Source organism: Emydura macquarii, unplaced genomic scaffold, assembly GCF_026122565.2.
Source record: "Emydura macquarii macquarii isolate MOO-44397 ecotype Brisbane River unplaced genomic scaffold, CSIRO-AGI_Emac_v2 contig_2429, whole genome shotgun sequence".
NCBI lineage: Eukaryota > Metazoa > Chordata > Testudines > Chelidae > Emydura > Emydura macquarii.
The window spans coordinates 114,080-138,727 of NW_027132566.1; the positions used below are offsets into that span (position 1 = coordinate 114,080).

At 40.4% G+C, this 24,648-nt stretch overlaps 1 protein-coding gene across 1 annotated transcript in view; it reads left to right on the plus strand.

The window, feature by feature from the left end:
• SYNPO2 (synaptopodin 2) overlaps positions 1-24,648 on the plus strand; it is a 131,160-nt gene that overhangs the window by 89,450 nt on the left and 17,062 nt on the right. The window contains exons 2-4 of the mRNA XM_067562439.1: positions 5,212-5,363; positions 10,654-11,465; positions 14,899-17,105. Of these exons, the coding sequence (XP_067418540.1) occupies positions 5,212-5,363; positions 10,654-11,465; positions 14,899-17,105 (3,171 nt within the window). The remainder of the gene's footprint in view (positions 1-5,211; positions 5,364-10,653; positions 11,466-14,898; positions 17,106-24,648) is intronic.

Here is a 24,648-nt window from a genome sequence, read left to right on the forward strand (position 1 = left end):
TTGTGTATGGTTAGCATGTCCCTGAAGATGAATATTCTTTATTTATTCCCAGTCCCACAAGGTGTAGAACATCCCCTTTGTAGGGGCTGAGCCTCCCTCAACTCCCAGAGCTGCAGGTTTTCAGCACTTCTCAAGAAGCTGCTCAGCACCTCACAGGCTTGGGGCTTCACTGACAAGTTCAGGTCATAGCATAGGCAGGGCAGCGGAATGTTTCCCGTGTTACCCAGCCAATGTGCCTGAACCTTAGTCTGAAGGGATCACATCTAAGGATAAGAGAGTGAAAACTGCTGTCCATTTAGTCCTGATACTGCCAATAAGACTGGCTAAAAATGGATGCTGCATATTACTGGTCGGTCTAGTGATGTAGACACCTTGCTATTGAACAATGGATGAAGACCCCTGATTTATTTCACATAGATCACCAAACAGCTATGAAATGGGTAACAATTGCTGACATGAGCCAGATACAAATTGGCAACCTATAATAGAAGTGAAAGGACAGAAATAGGAGCTTTCCCTTAACATCCTAGGAATTCCTTTCTTTCCATAGTGAAAACAACAGGAATTACTTATTTTCCATTTACACTATTTCAAAGTTCAGATATTTTTATTGTTAATGTTTCTGCATTTTAAAAAGGGGTGTACGTTTAATTTGTTTCTAACATGACTACTAAATATTTACTTTATTAAGGGTTATATTACATTATAAAAAATTTAATGGAAATGTCCTCCATGTTTAAAAAACAAAATAAATCCAATCTTATATGTGCAGAGAAACATACTAAAGACTATCTAAGCCATCATTGTTTCCTCAAGGGCAAAGATGTTTATATTACTTCTAGAAATGGATAAACACAGCATACCACTCCATATTTGTAAATGTTAGCTTCTCTGCAAGGTGGCGACTGGCTGCTGTATGCACTGGATTATTCTTTCTCCATTGTCCAGAAGGCCATATTGTGATACATGGGTGTTTATAGATTTAAACAGTCAAGATGAATGGCCCACAGCAGGAAAAGAATTATAGTCCCACTCTTTTTTTCTAATAGCATTATGAGTCCTGGAATTGCCTCCAAAAATGGGTTGCCATACAGAATTGCCTCCAGAAATGGGTTCCTAGATAGCAGCTCAGCTACCAGTGGCCCCACTGTAAACTGGGAGTAACTCCACTGGAGACAATGGGGCTGACACCATACCAATGAGTGTGGTGGTATAAATACCAAGATGTGCAGTGAGCAAAAAATTGTTTTGAGGAAGATACATATTTATATTATTGTACCCTGGCCTGTGATAACATTAAATAATATAGCTAATAAGATTATTGATGATTATGTGTATGTAAGTTTTTATGTGTATGGCATAACCTATGAACGCAATATTAAGGGTGAAGTATTCGCACATCCCCAAAAGGTAGAAAATTCACAGTTCAGATTCCCATGACAACCCCTTTGTGTATATTTATTTGTTTTATAATAGCATCTTGCACACATCCTGGTTAATATAACACACCATTTGCCAAATATGTATTTTATAAATAGCAGTTTATTTATAAACTGGGATGGCATGCCTTGAGTGGTGTTGAAAATGTCTATGATTTGTTATAAAGTGACTATGATAGGTCACATTGTTGTAATGGAAATGGAAAGAGGACTGGAGCAGCAAAAACAGGTCAGTTCAGGTAGATTGTTAGAATCTTGCAGGCTGTGCTAGTGACATAGATCTGATCATGCCCTTGAATAGAGGAGCTTAAAACAATAATGGGAGTGCTGGATTTTGGGGAGGAAGGCACTCCCATCAATATACTCATAGACTTAAGAAGCTGAGAAGAGAAAATAAAACCCTTTGGGACAAAAAAGAAGAATTAAAGAGGCTTTCTTTGTGTGTATGCCCACTGAATGGACTTTGCCTCACTGTATACCACCTTGTGCTGTGATCTTGCTAGATCTTTCAAGTTGGCAAATGTTAGATTGGGTTAGCACTTGGATGGGAAACTTAGATATTGTATTGGGTAATCCAATAGGTAATATTCTTTCCTTTGCACCAGTACTAGTCTAAGGCCATGTCTATACTGATGGTGGCAAATTCGCTGCTGCCAGATCGATCTTTCTGGATCGATTGAGTGGTCAGTGTAGACCCGCTCAATCGATCAGGAAGTCAACGCTGGTAAACCACCCCCTCAAGTAGTGTAGTGCTACGTCGACGGCACAGCGCAGTGTTGACAGCGCACAGAAGGGAAGCAGAGCAGTTTGAAGTGAGTTACGCCAGCTACTCTGTGTAGTTTGCGTAACTCCTGTTGACTGCCACCGAATCTCCAGGTAAGTGTAGACCAGGGCTAATACCCCGGCATGGGTTATGAGGCATTGGGAGATAGGAAGTGCTCTTCTATGGATGAGACATAAATCCTAGCCACATGTGGTTATTAAAGTTTCCACTGCACTTTTTGCAAAAGAAGAATTGTTAACCCTATAGTTCTAGCCACATTCCAAGTTGGGAAATTACATTCTTCTGTCTGCTGAAATTCTCCCTTCATTTGCACCTTCCACCACAAAGCTAGATGCATTTTATTAATTGGCAAATCAATCCCTATGTATTCTTTACCAACTGTACTCCCCAGCAGTGTTGTGAGGCGTGGCTAGTGAATATATAGTGCTTTAAGGTCCCTGGTTCGAATACATATATACATGAGGGAATCTTAGGCACCTAAATGGTTGATGACAATCATTTTAGAGTATTCCTCCATGTGGTTTTACAGGTTCTGTTAACACTAAGAAGAGGAACACTCTATTTATCAAAAAGAATGAATGAGGAGAGTCTTCAACAAGTATTTTCCAATTCCAACAATTTACATTTGTTTTTGACCCATAATGCATTAAATGGGTTGGGTCCTGGATACCTTAGAGATCACTACTCTCCCCATGTGATACTGCAACAGCTGAGATAGTCCAAGTCATGTGAAATGATATGTTTCCAATGTAATCACAGATGTTGGAGATGGGGCATTCTTGGAGGGGAATCTTCAACAGTAAGGTTTGTTTTCTGACTTTATTTGAAAGAACCAGATATTGACTCCATTTATTCTTCCTAATTTTTTCGAGTATGGCTAACGGCAAAAGTTATTTGGGAGGTGAGGTGGTGATGGAGAAATAGTTTGGGGGTTAACTTGTGGGACTTAGAGAGTTTATTATTGTTTTTTGGACTTCCTGTGAATGGTTGTTTTGATCATGTGATGTTCATAAGGGCATCAGGAGTGTGTACATACTTTAGAAATCAAAATATATGAATCTGAAAATCCTTCATTGATCTTTTAATACGCTATCCCCCTTATAGCAGTAATTACTTAGATAGGCCCAAATCTATGAAGTCTGTGTAGAATTTCTACTCATGATGCTTATCTGATTTATTGTTATGAATTGTTTTCTTCTGAACAGTGATTCACTGCAACAGGCTGTATACTTTTTTAATTGCCCATTTACAGTTTAGCCCGTTTGTTTTCTCCCTCTCACTGTATAGTACATAAATATGCACATTATATTAACTCATTTGCATAGCTGTACTGTTGTACAAGAACAAGAAAATGTTGTACCAAGTGTACATATTTGTGTATAAGAATTAGGGCCAAGAGTTTAAAAACAATTGTACCTAAAGTTAGGCTGCTAAGTCCATATAACGGCACCTAAATAATCGCCCTGATTGTCAAAGGTATTGAGCATCCAGTGACATGCATTGACTTCAGCACTTTTTAAAATCAAAACATTTAATTAGATGACTAAATATGAATTGAAGACAATTTTTTTCAGCGTGAGGTGCCTATAGAGTAGAACCTCAAAGATACGAACACCTCGGGAATGGAGGTTGTTCATAACTCTGAATTGTTCCTAACTCTGAACAAAACATTATGGTACAGTACCCTGCAGTCAGTGTCTTCTAGCTGAGGCTGGGAGAGATCTCTGCAAAGGCGGCACCTGGCAGCACTGCCTGTTTTGCAAGCAGCTCCCTGCCCTATTCCTGTTTCTTGCCTTTGGGCTGAACTGGGAGGGCCTGCCCCATGCCCTTGGCACTACAAGCCCCAGCCCTCAGCCACCTCTCCCCAGGTCGTGCCCTGCTCAGTGCACTGCTTGCCATGCTCCAGAAGCAGCATATGACAGGGGGTTGGTGCCAGTCGGCTGCCAGCACCCCTCCTTTCCCTGCCCCTTGCAGTCCCAGAGGTGCTGGCAGGATCCAGGAGTGCAGCAACAGGCAAAGCTTGGGCTGCATCCGTGCACAGGTTGTGGCCCTTTAAAACTCCTCCAGAGTGCAGCTGACTCTCACTCCAGCTCCAGCCCAGGCTTTGGCTATAACCTTCAGTTTCTTGCAGCATCAGCAGGGAACTTTCTTTCCCAGGGCTCTGGAGAGGGGAGAGAGGAGGATGAAAAAGCGTACCCATCCTAGTGGAGTGGGAGGGGGGTGAAACAGCACTCTTGGCTTACAGGAACAGCGCAGACCCCAGACTGTTTCTGCTCTTCATGCCAACCTTGCAATAGAGACACAGTATTTGCTTTCTTTTTTTCCCCCCTCCTCTGTTGCCTGATTGCTTACTTCTGGTTTCACAGGGTGTGCAGTTGACCAGTCAGTTCATAACTCTGGTGTTTGTATCTTTGAGGTTCTACTGTATTTAGGCACCTGAATGAAAGTGTTTGTCCTAATTGTCAGAGGTGCTGAGTACCCATAACTCCCATTGAAGTCAAATGGCACACAAGTCTTGGCCTTTAGGAACTCATTTCTGACAACTTGGCCTAGGTTTCTAAGAGGATGTCAGGTCCTCATTTTACTGGGCTATATACAGAAACCCCTGGTAGTCCCTCATTAGCCAACTGAGTGGTTAGCTAAATCTTTTGCTTTTCTGTGGAACTCTGTTCATTTTACTGTTACCTCATCCTCCCATGCCACCGCCACCCCATTGGGCTGTTTCATCCGCCTTTTGCATTTTGTTTGATACCTAGATTGTAAGCTCACTGGGGTAGAAACTGTCTTTTCTATTATCTGCCAGTACAATACCTAGCACAATAGGGCTTGATCCTTAATTGGGATTCCTTAGCACTACTGTACTATAAATAATTGTATACGAATGAACCCTTTTTTTTCTACTGAGAACTTTGGGATGGAGTTGCTGTTGTTTTCAAATGAACTCTAATTATACAATTTTGAATTTAATTTACTTTTGACTCATCGCAGGTTCGCAGCAAGAGCAAAGCATCCAAGGCTGGGCTGTGTGAAGGGGATGAAGTGGTCTCTATCAATGGCAAGCCCTGTGCAGACTTAACCTACTCTGAAGTTATCACTCTTATGGAAGGTCTGACTGATGCCCTCCAGCTGCTTATTAAGAGGTAACAGAATGTTCAGAATGCTTTGGCATAAATTCTGCTCACTAAATTCACTGGCAAAACAGGGTGGTGCATGCATGTCCATTTTATAGATGGGTACTGTGAATTTCCAATATATAGTAACATTATTACTTATGTATTTATCACCAGCAGTTTGCTTGTCACTGTACAAATGTAAAGGAAGACCCAGTTCCTGGCCACAAGGCTCTCACTTTATAGTTCAGACAACATAGTCTCCTTATGGCACAGTTTTATCTATCTATGGTACTTATATAGCCCCCATCACCATAGTATCTGAGTGCCTCAGAATCTTTAACGTACTTATCTTCACAAAGGTGTTGTCCCCTGTGACATATGGAAGTACTATTACTCCCATTTTGTGGACAGGGTTTTAAGGCACAGAGTGATTAAGTGACTTGTCTAAGATCTGTGGCAGAACAGGAAATCGCATCCATCTTTCCCATCTCCCAAGCAGGTTCTCTAATCACTGGACTGTCCTTCATCTCCCATTTAGAGACCACAACCCTGTGGTTTGTGCATTGCCAGTAATAGCCTTAGCAAAAGTAATGTGTTTGCAGGGGGAATGTCACGGGGATGATCTGGCACATAAGTGAGGGAATTCTAAGCATAAGGAGTGGAAGAGGAAGAATATGAGTGTGCCGGAGTAATACAAGAGAGGCATCTTGAATGAGGCGTAAGACGAGCAAAGACTGTATACATTACAAGAGCATGGTGCCTCGATATGCACTGAGGATCACATGATAAGGGATTTTCTGAGGGGGAGTGGTTAGAACAGGAAGATCAGGAGACATGATTCCCATTTCTGTTTCTGATTTACTATGTGACCTTTATCAAGTCACTTAACCTCTCTGTGCCTCAGTTTCTCCATCTATAGAATGGCGATAGACGTATTTATTCTCCTTTATAAAACACTCTGAGCTTCTGAGGGAGGAAAGTAATACTCTATGTGCAAAGTATTAGTATTAACTTGTAATTATAATCCACTAAATGGATTATCAATCGATTTATTGAAGGTTCTGTAATTGTTTTTAGTGTAATATACAGTCACGTACTTCAGTACAGTAAAGATGGACCAAAAATGGAATAATTTATCTGAAGCCACATTCTCTCCAAACTTTGTGGATTCACACAAAATGAACTCCAGGCATGAATTACTTTCAGTCTTACCCTTCCTCCCTGTAAGTTCTACAGGGGTAAGAAAAGGAGACGACCCAAGGAACCTTCCAATTTGGGCAGGGAACACCTCCATTGATCTAAACTAGTGCTCCCTGCAAAATGCTCTCTCTTAAAGGGGACCAGAGGAGTGAGGATGGCTATGTCTAGGCCCCCTCAACACTGTAACAGAACAGCACCCTTTGAAAGGCTGGAGAATTCCTGTTTCAACATGTATTACCCTGTAGCTCCCATGGGACTTCTGAAAGAGTAAGCCAGAGTTCCTCTGGGGACTCCCACAGCTGTACAGTAGGACACTTCCAATGTGTCCAGTAGGGTAAAAGTATGATTTGCCCTGAGAGGGAGAGAGTCACTGAGTGATATTAATCTAATATATAATAGGAGTTTGTTTTGCTCTCTGGCTGCTTGTTTTCATGGGCTGACTAATTTACTCAGCTTGATGGAGTCATTGGAATAGTGACAGCTGAGGACCACAGCTTACCTACTGGGGTGTAGCTCTTATTCCTCACTAAGATAAATAAATATATCTAGGCATGGCAGAATTTAATTTTTATTATTTTTAAATGTTAATGGATAATACAGATGTGTATTTTTAAGCTTTTTTGTTTTTATAGATTTCAATTTTCACAGCTATGGGTTTTTTCATAAATTAAGGGTTTTAAGCATTTTTTTTACTTTTATAGATATCAATTGTGTAGTTGTGGGAAATTATGGGGAGGAATATAATAATTATTTTATGATGATAGACCATGAGATTCAAAAAATTAAAGCTTTATAACAGTTAAAACACTAACTGTCAACATCACATGTACAAAATATACAAAGTAAATAACCTTAAATCAAACCCTAAGAAGGTCTCAAGCAGCATTCTTCTTACTTTGCCTATCTGTAAATTTTGATTATTATTGATGGAAATATTTTTTCATTTGTGTGCATATGGTGATATTGATGTTTAGCAACACCCACAGATAAAAATATAACCTTTCATTTGAGAGTTCCCCGTGTGATAGCTGCATTCTGATTCTTTTACTTCATTAAGATGACTGGTAAAACCAGACTTTCAGAAATAACCTCTATGGCTGACTTTGATATTTTAAATGCACTGGGGGGCACATCCTGGCCCCACTGAAGTCAAGAGCAAAACTTCCATTCCCTTTGTTGACCTGTCTTTAATGCTTAAGACGGATTGAAAACAAAATCCAAAAAATAATTTGGGAGTATTACTCTGTTTAGTAGAATGAAACCGCGTGGCTGCCAGATATCATGAGGAGCTGACAGTTTTCCAGCAACAGACTTTCCTCTCTGACATTCAAAACTCTCCTTCCTTCTACTGTTCATTGTTGGTATCTTCATGGGTAGAGAAAAGGAAACTGATAAACTCCTTTCAACCCTGCCACCTCCTCTGTGGTTCCCGTCTGGGAATTTTTGGAGATGCTGGCTGACTGGCCTCTCAAGAGTCTTCTGAGACTACCAAGATGTGACCTAACATCCTTATAGAGCAATGGAGAAGCAAACCCTTCCTCTCCTGCTGCAGATAGCTCTTAACGAAGTGTTAAGAGAAGAGTATAAGTTTTAATACAAGGATGATGCCTATTTAATTAATTATTAATAATATTATTATTTGTATTAGCATAGGCACTAGGAGCCCAAGTCATGGACCAAGACCCCATTATAGTTGGTGCTGTACAAACACAGAACAAAAATACAGTCCCTTCACCAGAGAGCTTACAATCCAAGTATAAGACAAGACATACAGACAGACAAATGGAGGAGTATAAGGAAACAATGAGACAATACTGGTCAACATGACAGGCAGTGGTCTCAGGGCACCAGTGACTTAACTGCACTCAGGTTTTTTGTAGTCATCATGGCTAAGTTTTGAGGTGGGATTTGAAGTTGGATATGGAGGTAGCTTTGGGGCTGCTTACAGGGAGCTTCTCCCAAACAGGATGGGCAGCATGGGAGAAAGAATGATGCTTGTTTGAAAATTGAACAAATTGATGATGGAGGCTGGCATCATGGGCTGGTGGAGGTGGGAGTCGAAATTTTGTTAGTGAATGAGATGATAAGTGGGATTAAGCTGTGAAGGGCTGTGATATATACTTTGGACGATTCCAAGGAATAGGCAGAGGATTCCTGGGGGGGAGGAGGGGCATGAAATATTTTCTTGAAAGTAACAAGGTTGGCTGATGCTCAGTGCATAACAAATTGAACTGTGACATTCAGTCTGTCAATACCATTTTGGACAAAACCCTGTTGCATCCACTCCATGCAGCTTTACTTCCTTCTGACAATTATACCACAACTGTCAGGGGACGCAGCGATTTTGCGAATCCTCCAGTGAACTGGGCAGAGCTAAAAGAATGAATCTGACAAAACAGAATGTAAAAACAAAACAATAAAGACCAGATATGGGACTGTATCACTGGACACACATCAATGTCTATAAACAGTATCCAAAAGTAGCAAGGGCCTTTTAAGGTGGAAATCTCTCTCTCTCTCTCTCTCTCTCTCTCTCTCACACACACACACACACACAGGATAAAAGTTATCTGGCCCACCCCCAGTCTTATATCCTACAAGGAAATGTTTATGGATTAATACAATTTTTCTGCAGTCGGCAGCACAACTGATTGTTCAAATAGCACAATATGATGGAATCCAGATACAGACACAGGGCTTCCTAAATGAAAATCTGTCTGACCCTTATGTAGTCCCATATGTGGTTTAATAGATGTTATACATTGTTTCCTATTTGAGGCAAATCCAGTTTGATGCAATCAGTATGCTGAAAAGCTATAAATGTGAGTTATATTGAGGCATCTTCATTACAGTGACTGATTTACCTAGTCATCTTCTGTTGCTATTTCTGGCCTTTATTTGCAGCGTGATCCAATAGTTTTAGAATACCCCTTCCTGGAGCCTGCTTTTGATTTCAAACTCCTCTTATAGTACTTGATGCTTTATAGCTTATTGAGGGCACCTAATGTGTCTATTAATTACAGAAAAGTTTTGCTACATTACAGCCAAATGTAAAAATGAATAATATCACTTTGTCAGACTGCACTGAAATAGTTTCCACTGACAGTAATAGCATGCTACTGAGGCATACAGCACTGAAAAGGGGAACTGGAGGCTATAGTAAAGTTCATAATAACTTTATGGGAACATATTAATCAGAGGGGGGAGGGGGAAGAAAGGAATAAATAGACAAATGAAGATATATTGTGACATGTAAAGTTAAAGGAGGCAAAGCAAGGTTAACCAATAAGAAAACTCCAATTTTAAAATATATAGACTGATCCTGTGATGCACTGAGCACCCTTAGGTCCCATTGACTTCAGTAGGAGTTGAAGGCACTGATCACTTCACAGAGGCATACATCACAGGATTGGGCCCTTAAAATATAACTATTTAATGACACAGAGGGATGATGACACTTAAAAACAAGGATTCCCCTTTAAAACAAGTATTTTAAGTATTTATCCCTCTCTCCCTGCCCTTCATATGCTACTTGTCTTCTCAGATAGTAAGCTCTTTGAGGCAGGGACCTGTGTGAGAAGACAACACCTAACACATTTTGGGCACTGCCAGAATACAAATAAGAGCAATAATAATCATTGAGCTAAAATGGACCAAAAGTGCTCCCTTTTGTGCAAAGCCATTGTTTTACATTCAAACATAAAACTGGAAGTATAAACCCCAAAAGTCTGAGTTGATTCTGGTGTTTGTCTGGAAACATTACATGTTTTTTGTAAAGGAGTGTATCTGTGGAACTCCAATACAGTTTAGGAAAGCATAGGTCAAGGATTTAAGAATAACTATAGCAGAATCAAAGTCAAAATAAAATCTTAGTACAGTAATATAGCTGCACTTATGTCCTAATGCTACTGCAGGAGGTTAGAAGAGGTACAAAGACTTTTGTATTGAAAATGGTTAAAATGTTTGGGAAATTTTGTAGGTAATTTTTAGGGGGCAAACACAAAATATGTACTTCAATTTATGCATGAAAATCTGTTTTGCAGTTGTACTTATAACAGCTTACTTTCTTGAATGATTATTTATGTGTGTGTGTGTGTGTGTGTGTGTTTATGTGCAGATCACCCAATGGAGTAAATGAAACCTTGAGTCTTGAAACAGAAAACAGAAAACACGATAACATAAAAAAGGAGGAGTACAGAGAGAGTGCCACAATGCAAATCAGAACAGCAACGCAGATGCCGCGCAGGGAATTCTACATCACAGAGATACACAACGAAGCTCCCCATGGAGCAGAGGAAAGTGACTTAGACTTTTCTGGGACAAAACAAGAGAAGGAGACAATACAACAGCACAAAATTACTCCTAAAGTGATAGAAACATCTAGAGTACTCTTGACAGATGAGGTTGCTTTCAAAGAGAAGACAAAAGAAAGAAGGCCAGGCACAATGGTTGAGCTGCAATTGTCCCTCTCACATGACAGGCACAAGGGCACCAATGTTCCCACTGTTAGTCTCCTGGGAGCTGAAAAATGTACCCTTTCAGAAACTGGATCCAGTGTGCAACAAGATGGGACTAGCCCTGTAACTGCAGTTTCCCTGGGTGAAAAAGAAGCCACTGTCCAGTGGCCAAGCAAAATATTCCAGATTGCTAGTGGCAAAGAGGTCAAGGTGATCCCAGGAGCAGAGGTAGACGATCCATCTCTCCCCAGGATAGAAGTGATCCTAGACTGCTCTCAAAGGGAGAAGGAAGTATCCAGATCTCTAGCTGAAAAGGGGTGTGTTGATTCTCAAGTGGAAGGAGGGCAGACAGAAGCACCTCCTTCTGTAGTCTCCTTTGGAATCTCATCAGAAGGCACAGAGCAGGGAGAAGACGACCAGCACTCAGAAAGGGATCACAGCAGACCTCACAAGCACAGGGCAAGGCACGCAAGTAAGTATGTCACATCTAAATAATTTGCATTGACTTGAGGGTAAATTTTGTAACTTGAAACAGCTTTTCAGAACAGTGCCTGCATTAGTAAATGTTTTAAAGAGATTTTTCTCAAGTGTTCTAACTTTTCTCTCTCTTTTTTTTTAAATTGACATTTCTATTCAAACTTCATGTATCTTTTAAAGCAACAAAATTGCAAAGGTGGCATGCCAGATATTTAACCTTGCTTTAACAGTGCTGCTATAGTAGATTACTTTATTTTAAAGACTACTTATTTTAAAACGTTGACACCCCACTTTGTGCAACTAAAAGTTACTTGAATCTCCAAAGAGAGGTAAATTGCACTAGGCTTCTAATGTACATTAAAAGGATGATTTATAGAATGTTAACCAAATAAGCAAGATCATCCCTTGAATGTAGTTGGGTGTTCTGGATTTCTCCATTTATAACAAAAGCTGTGTGAACTCATCTGCATCTTTAAAAATCAAAGTCATGCCACTGCTGTTAAAAGTAGATATGAATAAAGAAAGCTAGTAGAAAAGCTTGATGATGCCTGCAGAAGTCAGTTTGACAGACACCAGCATGTGTATTACTGGCTAGTTATATGATCCTTTGAGTTTTGTAAGCCTTCTCTAGACTGTAAAGTGAACTTACTATTTCTTCTGCCTTCTCTACCCAGAGGTCAGCTTCAAAATCTAAGGAGTTTAATATAAAAAATTGAAAACATGATCAAATCCAATGCTGCCTTAAAAATAAATATATACTTTTAAAAAATATATTTGAGTCATTTCTATTGCTTGTTTGTTCTTTTCTGACAATGTCAAGCATCCTGTTCAGGGATTTAATCACAGTATGGCAAAGGTGCTTGAATGTGTGCAATGATATACTGTAGCACTGAGCTATTTTATATGCAGTGTTGGAATAAGTCTGCTAACCCATTGCTAATTCCTTTGTAAGCATATTTTTAGAATGATAACCATTTGTATCCTTATTGGCATGTGGGTTAAGCTGTTACTTACATTTTAAGTATCTGTATGTAATCCACATATTTATGGTATATTAAATGGAGTATAAAAGAAGAGTGCACATGCATTACATTTTGGCCATGAAGCTAGCAGCAACTGTAGGACAGTATCAGTTCTATAATAAATTACTTGTATTGCACTAGCTGTCTAATAAAATGGGGGGGTAGTGTTAGGCAAAGTTTATTTAATACAGAATGAACTATCATGTGCAACAAAATGTACTTACATTAATGCTGTTCTGTCTAGGACAAGTATTTTGCCTTTCTTCCCCTTCCAATATAATATCTGAATTATTTTAATCAATTGGCAGGACTTTGTGCTTCAGATACAGTTGATTTAAGATTTAAACATTAGTTATACATAGATAGATATTGACTGAATAATAAAAACATTTTTAAAAGCTTATATAAGGCTGTAAGTGCCTTTGACATACACAGATACATAGGATATTTGTGTGAAAGCAGCAATTATGGTTCATATAAACATGTTTGTTTTGTAAAGAAAAAAGCCATTGTATGCTTTTTAACTTTTTAAAGTGGAACAGATAAAACATTGTGAAGTTTTGATCTTTAACAGAAGTAGGGATTGCTGTTTGCCAGAGGCTGGGAATGGCTGACGGGATGGATCACTTGATGATTACCTGTTCTATTCATTCCCTCTGAAGCACTTGGCATTGGCCACTGTCAGAAGACAGGATACTGGGCTAGATGGACCATTGATCTGACCCAGTATGGCCACTCTTATGTTTTTATGTAAGTATGTCCCTGCAAATAGCAATCTGATTACATTTAATCGAGCAGGCAATTTTTCTTCATTTAAACCTTCTTTTGAATCTATTGGTTAAACCGGATGTAAACAAGCTGTAAAATATTTGCTAAGAGAACATTTTAAATTATTCCTTGCCACAAAATCATAGGTGAAACTCCTTTCCCACAAGGGTTGTTCCAGCTGATGAGCGTAGCCTCATTTGAAGCCAATGGAACTTCTTGCATAAGTAAGGATTACTCATGAGTTAGATTTGCAGCATCAGGTCCATACTATTTAGATACTATAGCAACTATCTTAATCTTCAAAAAATAGGTCTAGTTCTACAGACCTTTATCAGACAAACTCCCCCAGTGACTTCACTAAAAGTTTTGCCTGACTAAGAACTGAGCAGAGGATTTCGGAAATTGACTCTATGGAAGTTTAACTGGATTGTACCTATGTTCTATCATCTTTTATAGTTTCTTGTGAAAAGCATGGGTCTGGTCATGCTCTAACCTAATATGGTGGCAAAACTATATTTGTCTTCAACAACAGAAGAATCAGGTTCCTTTTTTTTTTCCTGACATGGTTGAAAGAATCATTAATTATGAAATGCATTACATATATTTCTTTAATGAGATTATAATGCGTACATTACAAGCACTTCAAATATCTACTGCCATACCATGAATAATACGTCAGTGATCCATTTTGCTCCCTTTGAAGTTAAATGGAATTAAACAATTAATTTCAAAAGAAGCAGGATTAGACCCTTGTTTAAAAAAATAAGGAGAGAATTTAGTGAGGCCAGCTGCAGTCCATATAAATTATTAAGACCATTAATTTATACATTAATAGATACATGGCACAATAATATACTACTGAATACTCTTTAGGAGTTAGTTATGCCTTCTTGAATTAGTTCCAGAACAGTATTTATCAAAGGAAGTTGCTATACTTGCTACATGTTTTAAAGAAATATTCTGGAAACATTATATCCTACACAATTAACCCTGTTAATGTATTTCAAGTAATTTTTACTATCAATAATCTATACTATTTTCAATCCATTTTCTCTTATTCCATTAATATGAATCATGTTTTAGGACAGCTCTTCTTCCTTTTAAAGGGCTTAAACCTATTTGCATTGAACATAATGGCCAAACTACCAATGACTTCAATGGCCGCAGGACTGAGCTCATATCCATAGTTAACATGTATTTCTATGTGAGTTTGTAATATATAATATATAGTACATATGACAGATTCTATATGTATAGTAATATAATATAATATAATGTGTGGGTAAAGATAGAAATAGATATGTGACCTATAAAAGTTCTTGTAAGTTGAATTAGGAAAGTCCTGTAGAAAGCTGTGTTGTCTTTAAGCTTTGAGGCACGTCTCACAAAGAAGAATGTTTGCTATGGAATTTGTACCACAGTAGTTATGGGTGGGAAAAGATTAATTTTAATGCCGTTCCTATCCACATGCACATATGGTAGGATTCCAGTATTAAAGAAAAGAAAAATTTAGTGCTGCAGAGGAACACATTTAGGACACTGTATTCCAGGTAGATGTTGCATTGCTCATAATCAGACACCTTTACCTACTTCTGTGGAGTGTATTCCTTTAAACATGTTCTTTGATCCTTCCCATAGGGCTCCGGCGGAGCGAGAGTCTGTCAGAGAAGCAGGTGAAAGAAGCCAAATCTAAATGTAAAAGCATTGCCCTGCTGCTGACAGCAGCTCCCAATCCTAATTCCAAAGGGGTGTTGATGTTCAAGAAGCGTCGCCAAAGAGCCAGGAAATACACTTTAGTCAGCTACGGCACTGGGGAGCTAGAACGTGACGAAGACGAGGGTGAAGAAGGGGAAGAGGAAGAAGGTGACAAAGAAAACACTTTTGAGGTAACTTTACTTGGAACAAGTGAGTCAGAAATAGATGAAGATTTCTTCTCTGACATTGACAACGAAGGCCAGATTGTGACATTTGACTGGGACACAGGACTGCTGGAGGTGGAAAAGAAACTAAAAGGTGGAGACGAGATGCAGATGCTGCCAGAGAGCAAGGGCAAGGGGGCCCTCATGTTTGCCAAGAGACGACAGAGAATGGATCAAATCACAGCTGAGCAAGAAGAGTTGAAGTTGCATGGAATGTATGCAGGGGAGCAAAGAGAAGCCACCCCAACAGAGAGCTTCAAACAAGTGAGCTCCTCATCCTATCGGGCAAAAGGGGAAGAAACATCAAGAATGCAGAGCTGCGTGAGCAAAAGCTACATAGAGGTGAGCCACAATCATGGAAAAATGGTACAACAAAATGGCATTGGGGGAGCATCAGAGACAAATGTCTCCTTTCAGTCTTCTGAAGCCCATAAATCGACTTCTTTGAACAGAACAGCTAAACCTTTTCTTGGTATACAGAATCGAGCAGCAGCACCATTTTCACCGACAAGAAATGTGACTAGTCCTCTCTCAGATTTACCAGCAGCACCTTCCTATTCCTCAATTAGCCCACCGCCTCAAGCCTTATATAGAGCTGTATCAATTCCAGTGGCCAGCAGAGCTCAGCCTGCTATCTGGTCACCAACAGAGTCAACAGAGCAGATAGCATCCAGAGATGAAAGGATTGCAGTGCCGGCCAAAAGAACTGGAATACTGCAAGAGGCAAAGAAAAGAAGCACTGCAAAACCTATGTTTACTTTCAAAGAACCCCCAAAAGTGAGTCCTAACCCTGCCCTGTTGTCCCTTGTACAGAATACAGAAGGCAAGCGAGGTACTGGAACTGGCTTTGAATCGGGACCTGAAGAAGACTACCTTAGTTTGGGAGCAGAGGCTTGTAATTTCATGCAGATCCAAGCCTCAAAACAAAAGACCCCTCCTCCTGTAGCTCCAAAGCCCTCAGTCAAAGTCTCTCCTACTGCTGTCACTCCCATTTCACCAGTCTGGTCACCTCCAGCTGTGGCTTCAACCCAGCCTCCTGCCTTCCCAACTCCAAACTCACCCCAAGCTGCAGTTCCTGAACCAATCAAAGTAACACAGCCCGCTCACTGTCCTCCCCAACCCCCAAGTACTCTTAACCTAGCTCGTCCTTTTAAAGGGCCTCAACCAGCTGTGTCAAATCAAAATTATACACCCAAAAAAACACCTACCACACCAGTAGGAAATATTGCACTTCCTGGAGGAATGGGACCAGCCTATGAGATGCCACCAGCATTTAGTGGAAAAGGAGCACAATTATTTGCCAAAAGGCAATCTCGAATGGAGAAGTATGTAGTAGACTCAGCAACTGTGCAGGCACACATGGCACGGGCTGCATCTCCAACTCCATCTTTACCAGCCTCTTGGAAGTATTCATCTAATGTTCGAGCACCTCCGCCTGTTGCTTATAACCCTATCCAGTCCCCCTCTTATCCTCTTGCTGCTACCAAACCCCAATCTAAGTCACCTGCAGTTACCAAAAGTACCAAAAGAAAACCTAAGAAAGTTCTCAGTGCTTTGGATGTTATGAAGCATCAGCCATATCAGCTTAATGCATCTTTATTTACTTTTCAACCTCCTTCTGATACTAAGGAAGGCCTAATTACTAAGCAGTCCACAAAGTTCGACTCTGTGTCTGCCTCAAAACATGCTCTGCCTTCAAGACCATTCAGTGCTGGTTCTTCTGCTAATGTCCGAGCATCTTCAGTGTACTCCGTACCTGCCTACAGTTCACAGCCTTCGTTCCAGTCGAACGCATCAACCCCAATAAATGAATCCTACGAGCCTCCTGGTTACCCCTCATTTTCTAAGCAAGAATCAGTAACATCCTCTTTGTTTACTTCTCCAAGGCCAAAGTTTTCAGCAAAGAAAGTTGGTGTCACAGCCCAGGTGTGGAAGCCATCAATCATTGAAGAGTAAATCTTGTAGCTGCAACTCAGTGTCCACTTGGCTTGCAATTAATGTTTGCAGTGGTGATCTGGTGCATCAAGAGTGCCTATAGCAGTCCTTAGCTTACTTAATAACTTCAGATGTATCCCCTCAAATCTGAGTCCAAAATATTTAAACATTTTAAATTAATCAAAATAGATATGAAATTAAGATGAAACACTTATGAATATTATCACACATATAACATCCTAAAATGGACACACACTATTATTTTAAGTAAGCAGGGTGCTAGGTTTTATGCTTTAAGACAAAAACAAATACGACAGTGAGCAGTGTCCCCCTGTATTTCAGAACTGTGCTCTGGTGGCTTGAGGGTTTGAGAACAATTGAATAACATTTATTGACTTTAGATTTTTTTTAAAGTGCCTTATAATAATATCTATTACTAATGTAGCATACAAAATAGATACAGTTTTAGTCCTGATCTCCTGTTGGATCTTTATGGACGGATCTTGTGCCTGTACAGAGCCCTGTTGGCTTCAGCGAAAGATTGTGCATTGGCACAAGGATTCTCCCACAGGTTTCTGATTGCAGGATCAGGGCCTTAGTGTGTAAGTTATGTGGATCAGCTCTGATCCAAAATCATGAATTGCTTCTGTGATTTCACAGAGAATGTGCCATAAGGAATGTTAGAGTGTTTTGAAGAAGACTGACTTAGAGGAAATAGGAAAGTGGTTGGAAAAGGTGTTAAGGTTTTTCCATTTTTAGGAAATGTTAAGCTGAATTTTACACCCCATTACAGACATATTTTTAATAACCATTTGCCTTGACTCCAGCAAATGACTCATTATAGAAGCCAGTAAACTAGGATTGTTGAACAGTCAAATGGTTGTTGAACAGTCAGATGGGTGAGCTGGGTTATGCAGCTATGATGTGATGCAGTACTTTCTCATGAAAGCACAGTGACTAAGAATCGAAGGGACACATAATAAGAGTACTGATTTTTGCAGCCAGACAAGAATATGCCATATTAAATCAGTGTATAATGATATGTCATCAATATTACCTCACCTTTTTGCTGGTATCTCACAGACATTTTCCTGCTTGCATTTTGGGCTTTACAGTGCTTCTTTCCACTGTTATTCTTTTTACTCTGTTCTTGCTCTTTCACCCTTTACTTCCTGTATTGTGAACCACGAGGATCAAGGCACTGCTACCATGCAAAACTCTATTTGCTCAGACAGGGACAGGTTCTGACACCCTTACTCATGCTGAGTAGCACTTTGCTCCTTAAGTAGTTCCACTGAAATCAGTGAGACCACTTATGAAGCAAAGTGCTACTCAGCATGAGTAAGGTGTCAGAATCTGGACCAAGGGAAAACTCATGGAATAAGGTACTACTCAGTGTGGGTAAAGGTGGCAGAGTCTATCTTAGAGATATTTGTTCAAGCCACCAGCCAACTGGCTTTGGGCCAGATTATGGAGGTGTTGTGGAGTGATAAATGTTTACTTACTCAAATGATCCCATTGGTTTCAGTGTGAGACTACCTGTATAAGTGAAGCCTCCACAATTTATCCCCATAATATTAACTTAACTTCTATTAAGTTTGAAAACAATAAACTTTATTGTACATGTAAAAATCAAGCGTTCCCTGACATGCAGTTCCCAAGGGGTTGGATTCAAAGACCGATGAAGTCAGTGGAAAGACTTCAGCTGGCTTTAATGGATTTTGGATTATGACCTTAATGGGGAACAATCAGGGACCACAACCTGGGTGAACCAACTGCCATTAGGGATCAAGAATAGCTGCTGGCAACTGCAGGAAAACCAATCAGTTCTGCATGAAAAAGTAAAGAGCAAACTATATTGCAAACACAACTTGCCCAAGAGCATATGGTACCAATATTTTAATCCTCGTGTGATCTCCTTATTTCCATTCATTTTCCACTGTCAATCTGCTGTATTTTTCCTCTGCCATTAAATTTGTTCCTTTCTTCTTTATCCATTTGATTTCTTTTTCATTTACATGGATACACTGGCAACGTATTTTCCTGATGTTTCTATTTTCCAGGCATTTCAGTTACTCTCTAGACTGATTGCCTTTTCTTTCTTTCTCATATACTGTCATAATAGTATTAAACACATTAATTAGCTAAAGTTACTTAAATGCCTTAGTAAGCTACATAACAAAAAAGACAGGATCTACATAGGAGAACTTAATCTACTGCTACCAAAGATAAGGGTAGTGGGTTATCACACTTTTTTCAGGAGCAGATAGCTAGCTAGCTAGCCAGATGTAAATTGCCAGATAAATCTAGTTACTTTAAGACTAGGATTTTATCTTATTCCCTAATAAAAGCCATTCTCTGAATAGTATGATACTTGTATATTGTAATCACACTAAAATGAATTTCCCCTGGTGAGAAAACTTTTAGCTGTTTTATATTTTTTACTCAAGGTGGTAGGGATAGTGCATGGGATTAGTAATAAAATACAAGGCCTTTCACCTCTTGATCACCAGTTCAACTGTAACCTAGGACACTAATTACTGGAAGTCACGACCAGCTGCTGAATGGCCTATGTGAAATGAATGGATGGACTCAGTTGAACTCCTAGCATATCGAGGTCTACATTACCAAACTGCCCAAGGTGTCAGAATTGTAACTATCAGTATAGATGACAAAGACTGAATTAATGTGAACATTGGGCTACCCTATCATCCCCAGAGGTGATCACTTCCTAATAAGGAATGACCATATTGACAGGGCAGTGTGAGAAAGCTGTGGGTATAGAGAAAGGTTTTCAGTTTCCTGGGCCAGCAATCCAGCACTTTTCACTAGCACTAAATTCACTTGAAAAAACTGAATACAAAAATGCATTACATGCAGTCATACAAACAGGCTGACAACGCATTTAGGCAATCAGATAAATCACGCGCATATATACAAAAAAAGCGAAAAGTGAATTTCTGTAGCTGCAATCTTAGAATATAACTTTTAGCCTTGCATAGCTGTACTTTATCCAAAAGAGAGAGATGAGTTCAAGTAGCAAATTTGGATTTGTTTCTGGATTTTGAATTTCCATTGGTGTTCAATTCCAGACTTTTCATTTGACCCATTGCAGTAATACAGGAGGAGCTAGACCTTAACACTGGGGTTTTCAAAAGCATCTAAGTAGGTCAGAAATCACAAGCTCTAATGATTTTCAGTGGGACTAGTGCATCTAACTTACTTATGCTTAATACTTCTATTTGTTTGTTTTAAACCTGTTGCCTATGAAATTAATAGGCAGCAGGTTTAAAACAAATAAAAGAAAGTATTTCTTCACCCAACACACAGTCAACCTGTGGAATTCCTTGCCAGAGGATGTTGTGAAGGCCAAGACTATAATGGGGTTCAAAAAAGAACTAGATAAGTTTCTGGAGGATAGATCTATCAATGGCTATTAGCCCGATGGGCAGGGACTGCTGTTGCCAGAAGCTGAGAATGGGCAATGGGATAGATCACTTGATGATTACCTATTCTGTTCATTCCCTCTGAAGCACCTAGCATTGGTCAATGTCAGAAGACAGGATACTGGGCTAGATGGACCCACTATGGCCATTCTTGTGTTCTTACCCATTATGGCCATTCTTGTGTTCTTTGAAAATCTCACCTAGGTTTGAATCGAGTTTCAGATTCTGAAACATGACTTTCCCCCAAGCACACATATACACAAGCATTTTGTGGGTGTTTGGATCTTGGTTTTGCTTCAAGCCTATCTCTAATAATAAGGTAAGTCAGCAGCTCTTAATAGCATTTCAGCATAAGACTGGGCTATTTAAATTAACTATTTCATCTGTAATGTCATTGTCTGCAAAGCAGACATTAGAGGATAGCTGAGTATTGTCATTCAGGTTTAATTTAGCGGCTGTAGATGATATCACGCATGGTGGAAGTGCCAAGAAAACAAATAGTTTATATGTAAATGAGTCAGAGGACTTATTTAGAAATATTTTCATTTTGCTTTGAAAGGGGATCCTTTAGAAAAAAATTATCAAAAGGCTTGTACAAATATTTTTAATATACTGTGATGAAGATACACTGGCTTGGGTACAATGCATGAGCACATTTGACTATGAAAGTCAAAGTCAGACCATAGTAGTAAACATATGTCCAATAGGTTCATGATCCTGTTAAAAAATTCTTTAAGATCTTCATATTGTTTTCAGTGTATTTCATTATCACTACATAAAATTATGCTGTATACTTCACGGTGCTACAAAAGCTTAAATTTGGTAGAGTTTTTCATGAAATCAGCTACTTCAATCTAAGATTTATACATTTACCAAGAAAATTCTCAGTCTTGTGAATCCCTTTATTTTTCAGGCTAGCAGATATCCTTTTAACTTCAGGTGTCTTCTCTAGCTGGTGTGCAGGCAAGTGAGAATAAAGGGGTCTCTGTCCGCAGAGTAGCGGCTGAAAAGGGCACAGGGATCCAAGCTCCACCCATTACTCTCTATTCAAACTCCTGGCTGGTCTGGCAGGAAAATCAGGAATTATCAGGGAGAGAGGCTGGCTGCAGAACCTGCAAGATTCCCTCTCAGAGTACCAACTAAGTCCTGCTTCCTCTCTATTCCTTTTAGTGTACTGTTCGGGGTGCTGGAATTTGGAATGTGTGAAGATTACTTGCAACATCTTTTGTGCATTCTGACCAGTTCTAGAAGGACCCCCTTCTAGGTCTGAGATGGTAGTTCAGTCTCGATAGCCATTCAATCTTCGGCTTCTCTGCTCAGACAACCAACAAAGACACCAGTTGAATAACTGGATTTTGTGCTCTGGGTATTTCTCCATGCAGAGCAAAGTTTTGAAGGTTTTAGAACATGGAGGAAATTGGATTAAATCAGTGGTTCCCAATCTGTGGCCCAGGAACCAAAAGTGTCCCATGGGGTCTTTCAGAATGGCCTGCAGCTCCCCTCCCACTGGTCCAGAAGGGAGCCACTGTCTAAGTACCCAGGCACAGTGTGTTGCCGGTCAGGCTCTTTGTTGCAGCCAAGTGGATGGGAGATCAGCGCTCCCCTCCCCTTCACTGTAGCAGGGAGCATGGCAAAGTGCTCTGCATGGGTCCCTAGGTGCTGGGGTCGCTGCTGGAGCCAGAGGGAGGGAACACTGACCCTCTGTTCCCTTGGATGAAGAAGGGAGCCACTGCCAAGGGACCCAGGTGGAGCGCACAGTTTCCCTGCTGCAGCCAGAGGGGGCAGGATATCTGCCTTGCTGAACTCCTTCCCTCTGGCTGAGGGGAGGAGGTGGCAGACAGGGGCTGCTGGCAGACACTGGTGGCCCTTGAGGGTTGTAAAAATTATATTTGTGGCCCTCGAGCCAAAAAGATTGGGAATCACTGGATTAAATGTTCCCCTCCACCCCAAAAATGCTACTGTTTACTCCAACAGCACAGACTTCAAATGTTCTGCCTCCACAACAAATTTGTGCAGTGTGGGTTAGAGATCTGCTCGGGTCTAATTTTAAAGCCTGATCTGAACATGACCCAAACGTGTTGAGTCCTTGTCAGATCCAACCCGACCTGACACTTCCACACACCTGTATTAGTACTGCCACTTCTGTCTGGGGGCTCGGCTGGTGAGGGCTTCCTACTCCTTATGACCTGTGCTCATGAGCCATATTTGGCTGCCTCCTGCCCTTGGCATCAGTGCATCAGTGGCCTGTGGGTTATTGCTGCCTCGCTGTGGAGTGAGAGGTGCTGTGACTTGTCGATACGCTCATTCTGCAGTGCACACAGCGCCGTGAGGGGGTAGTGGTCAACGGGTCACTGCCATACTGAGCCCAGGGACAGAAAATGATCAGAGCCTTCCCAGTCCATGCCTGAGATATTTGGGTTGTTTTCAAAGATGACCTTACCTGAACCCAATAGTCTCTGCAGCTACTCATACGGAGCAGGAAATAAATGGAAAAAATATTGCAAGGAAAAATGCTTTTTCTGGTGCAACATTAAAAAGAGTAAAAATATAACTGTATGTTGAAAGTAAAACTCATTCCTCCTTTTCATGCCCCTTATACATAGGGAACCTTTTTTGTAATAATAATAATATGTTCTAGGATGTCTTGTGGCAGTAGGATATACATGTCCCTTGGGTCCTGAAGTTCTTTGAGTTTTACAATACACTTATATCAAGGGTAGTTTTTGCTGTGGAGCATATTTACACTGATCCTTTCTCTGAACAAGGCTATGAAGAGATAATGGTTCTTGAGTGACCTACCATTTACCCTCCTGACATTCTGTTTACCTTGAAGTATCCACAGGCTGGGTTCCTTTCCTCCAACTAGCAGGGCAGAGGAGTAGTCTTTTGTGAGGCCAAAGCCAATGCCACTCAGATCAGCCAGCAGTAGGCTCTCGAATAACAAGTGACTTTCAATTCACTCTGTCTCTGTAGCCTAATCATACTATCCTCCCTGCTGTTTCTGATCTTCTTTGGCCTGAGACATTAAAGAATCAGACAAGGTTTGTCTTGAAATTGCCACCTCACACAGTGCTGCTATCAGCAGCCCTCCAGACAACAATACTTTCCTCCGTCTTTTCTGGCTAATTTCCACATTTCCTTTCTGCCGAACTGGCATTATCGGGTTTTATAATGAACCTTCAGAATAATTAGATTGCCTCTGAAGTAAGGCAGTACTAATGTGTTGGGGTATCAGCAAGCAGACAACAAATAACAAACAACAAATAAGAAGTAAAGGGTGGTACTGTGATGCACATGGAGTGTTAGTGACAAGTGGGAGAACAGCTGGCTGTGTGAGGGAAGAACTGCCAGAACTAGGGGAAGCCAAAGCTGTGGAAGAGAATAAGCTGCAAGAGAAAGGTTGGGCAGAGGGAAGAAGGCTGTCAGAACCAGAGGAGCATGAGACAGTGAAAATAGGAGAAGAGGAAAATAACCACCCAGAAAGGCCTCGCCCTTCTTTGTTGTTCAGTTGCTTTAGAGAAAAAGGAGCCCCAGAAAGCTATTTGGGTGGTTTATAATTTCAATTTAAAACCCTTTGGTAATTGATTGATCTCCAGCCTTTAGAGTGCATATGCCAAACAATTTTTTTATTCTTAGTTATGTCCATCACTGGCTATAGTCTTCAAATGTAAAGGAATTGCAGTGTTCTTTCCTACAACGAATCAGTGGAGAAAGATGTGAGTTTCTTTAAAAAACAGCCTCTAGCAGTAGGGGGGTACTCTGCCTGGCAACACATATATAGATGTGTTGTCAGGTACAGCCCGTGCACCAGACTCTTCTTAAAGGTACTAAGGTGAACCATTACAAAAGAGAGTGAGTGTACCAGAGGGTTCCACATTACTGGGAAGCAAAGTATAAGGGGAACTTTATAAGAGAGAGCCAGACCATGTAGGAGCACTGTGTACCGAGTATCCAGGATCTTGCCTCAGCAAGCATCAGCCTTACCGGGATGCTCAGCTGTTCCAGCCTCTCGGAGGAGTGTTTATTGCACATCCTGAGATAGCAAAAATACCAATGAAGCGATGGTATGGATTCCCATAACAACTTTG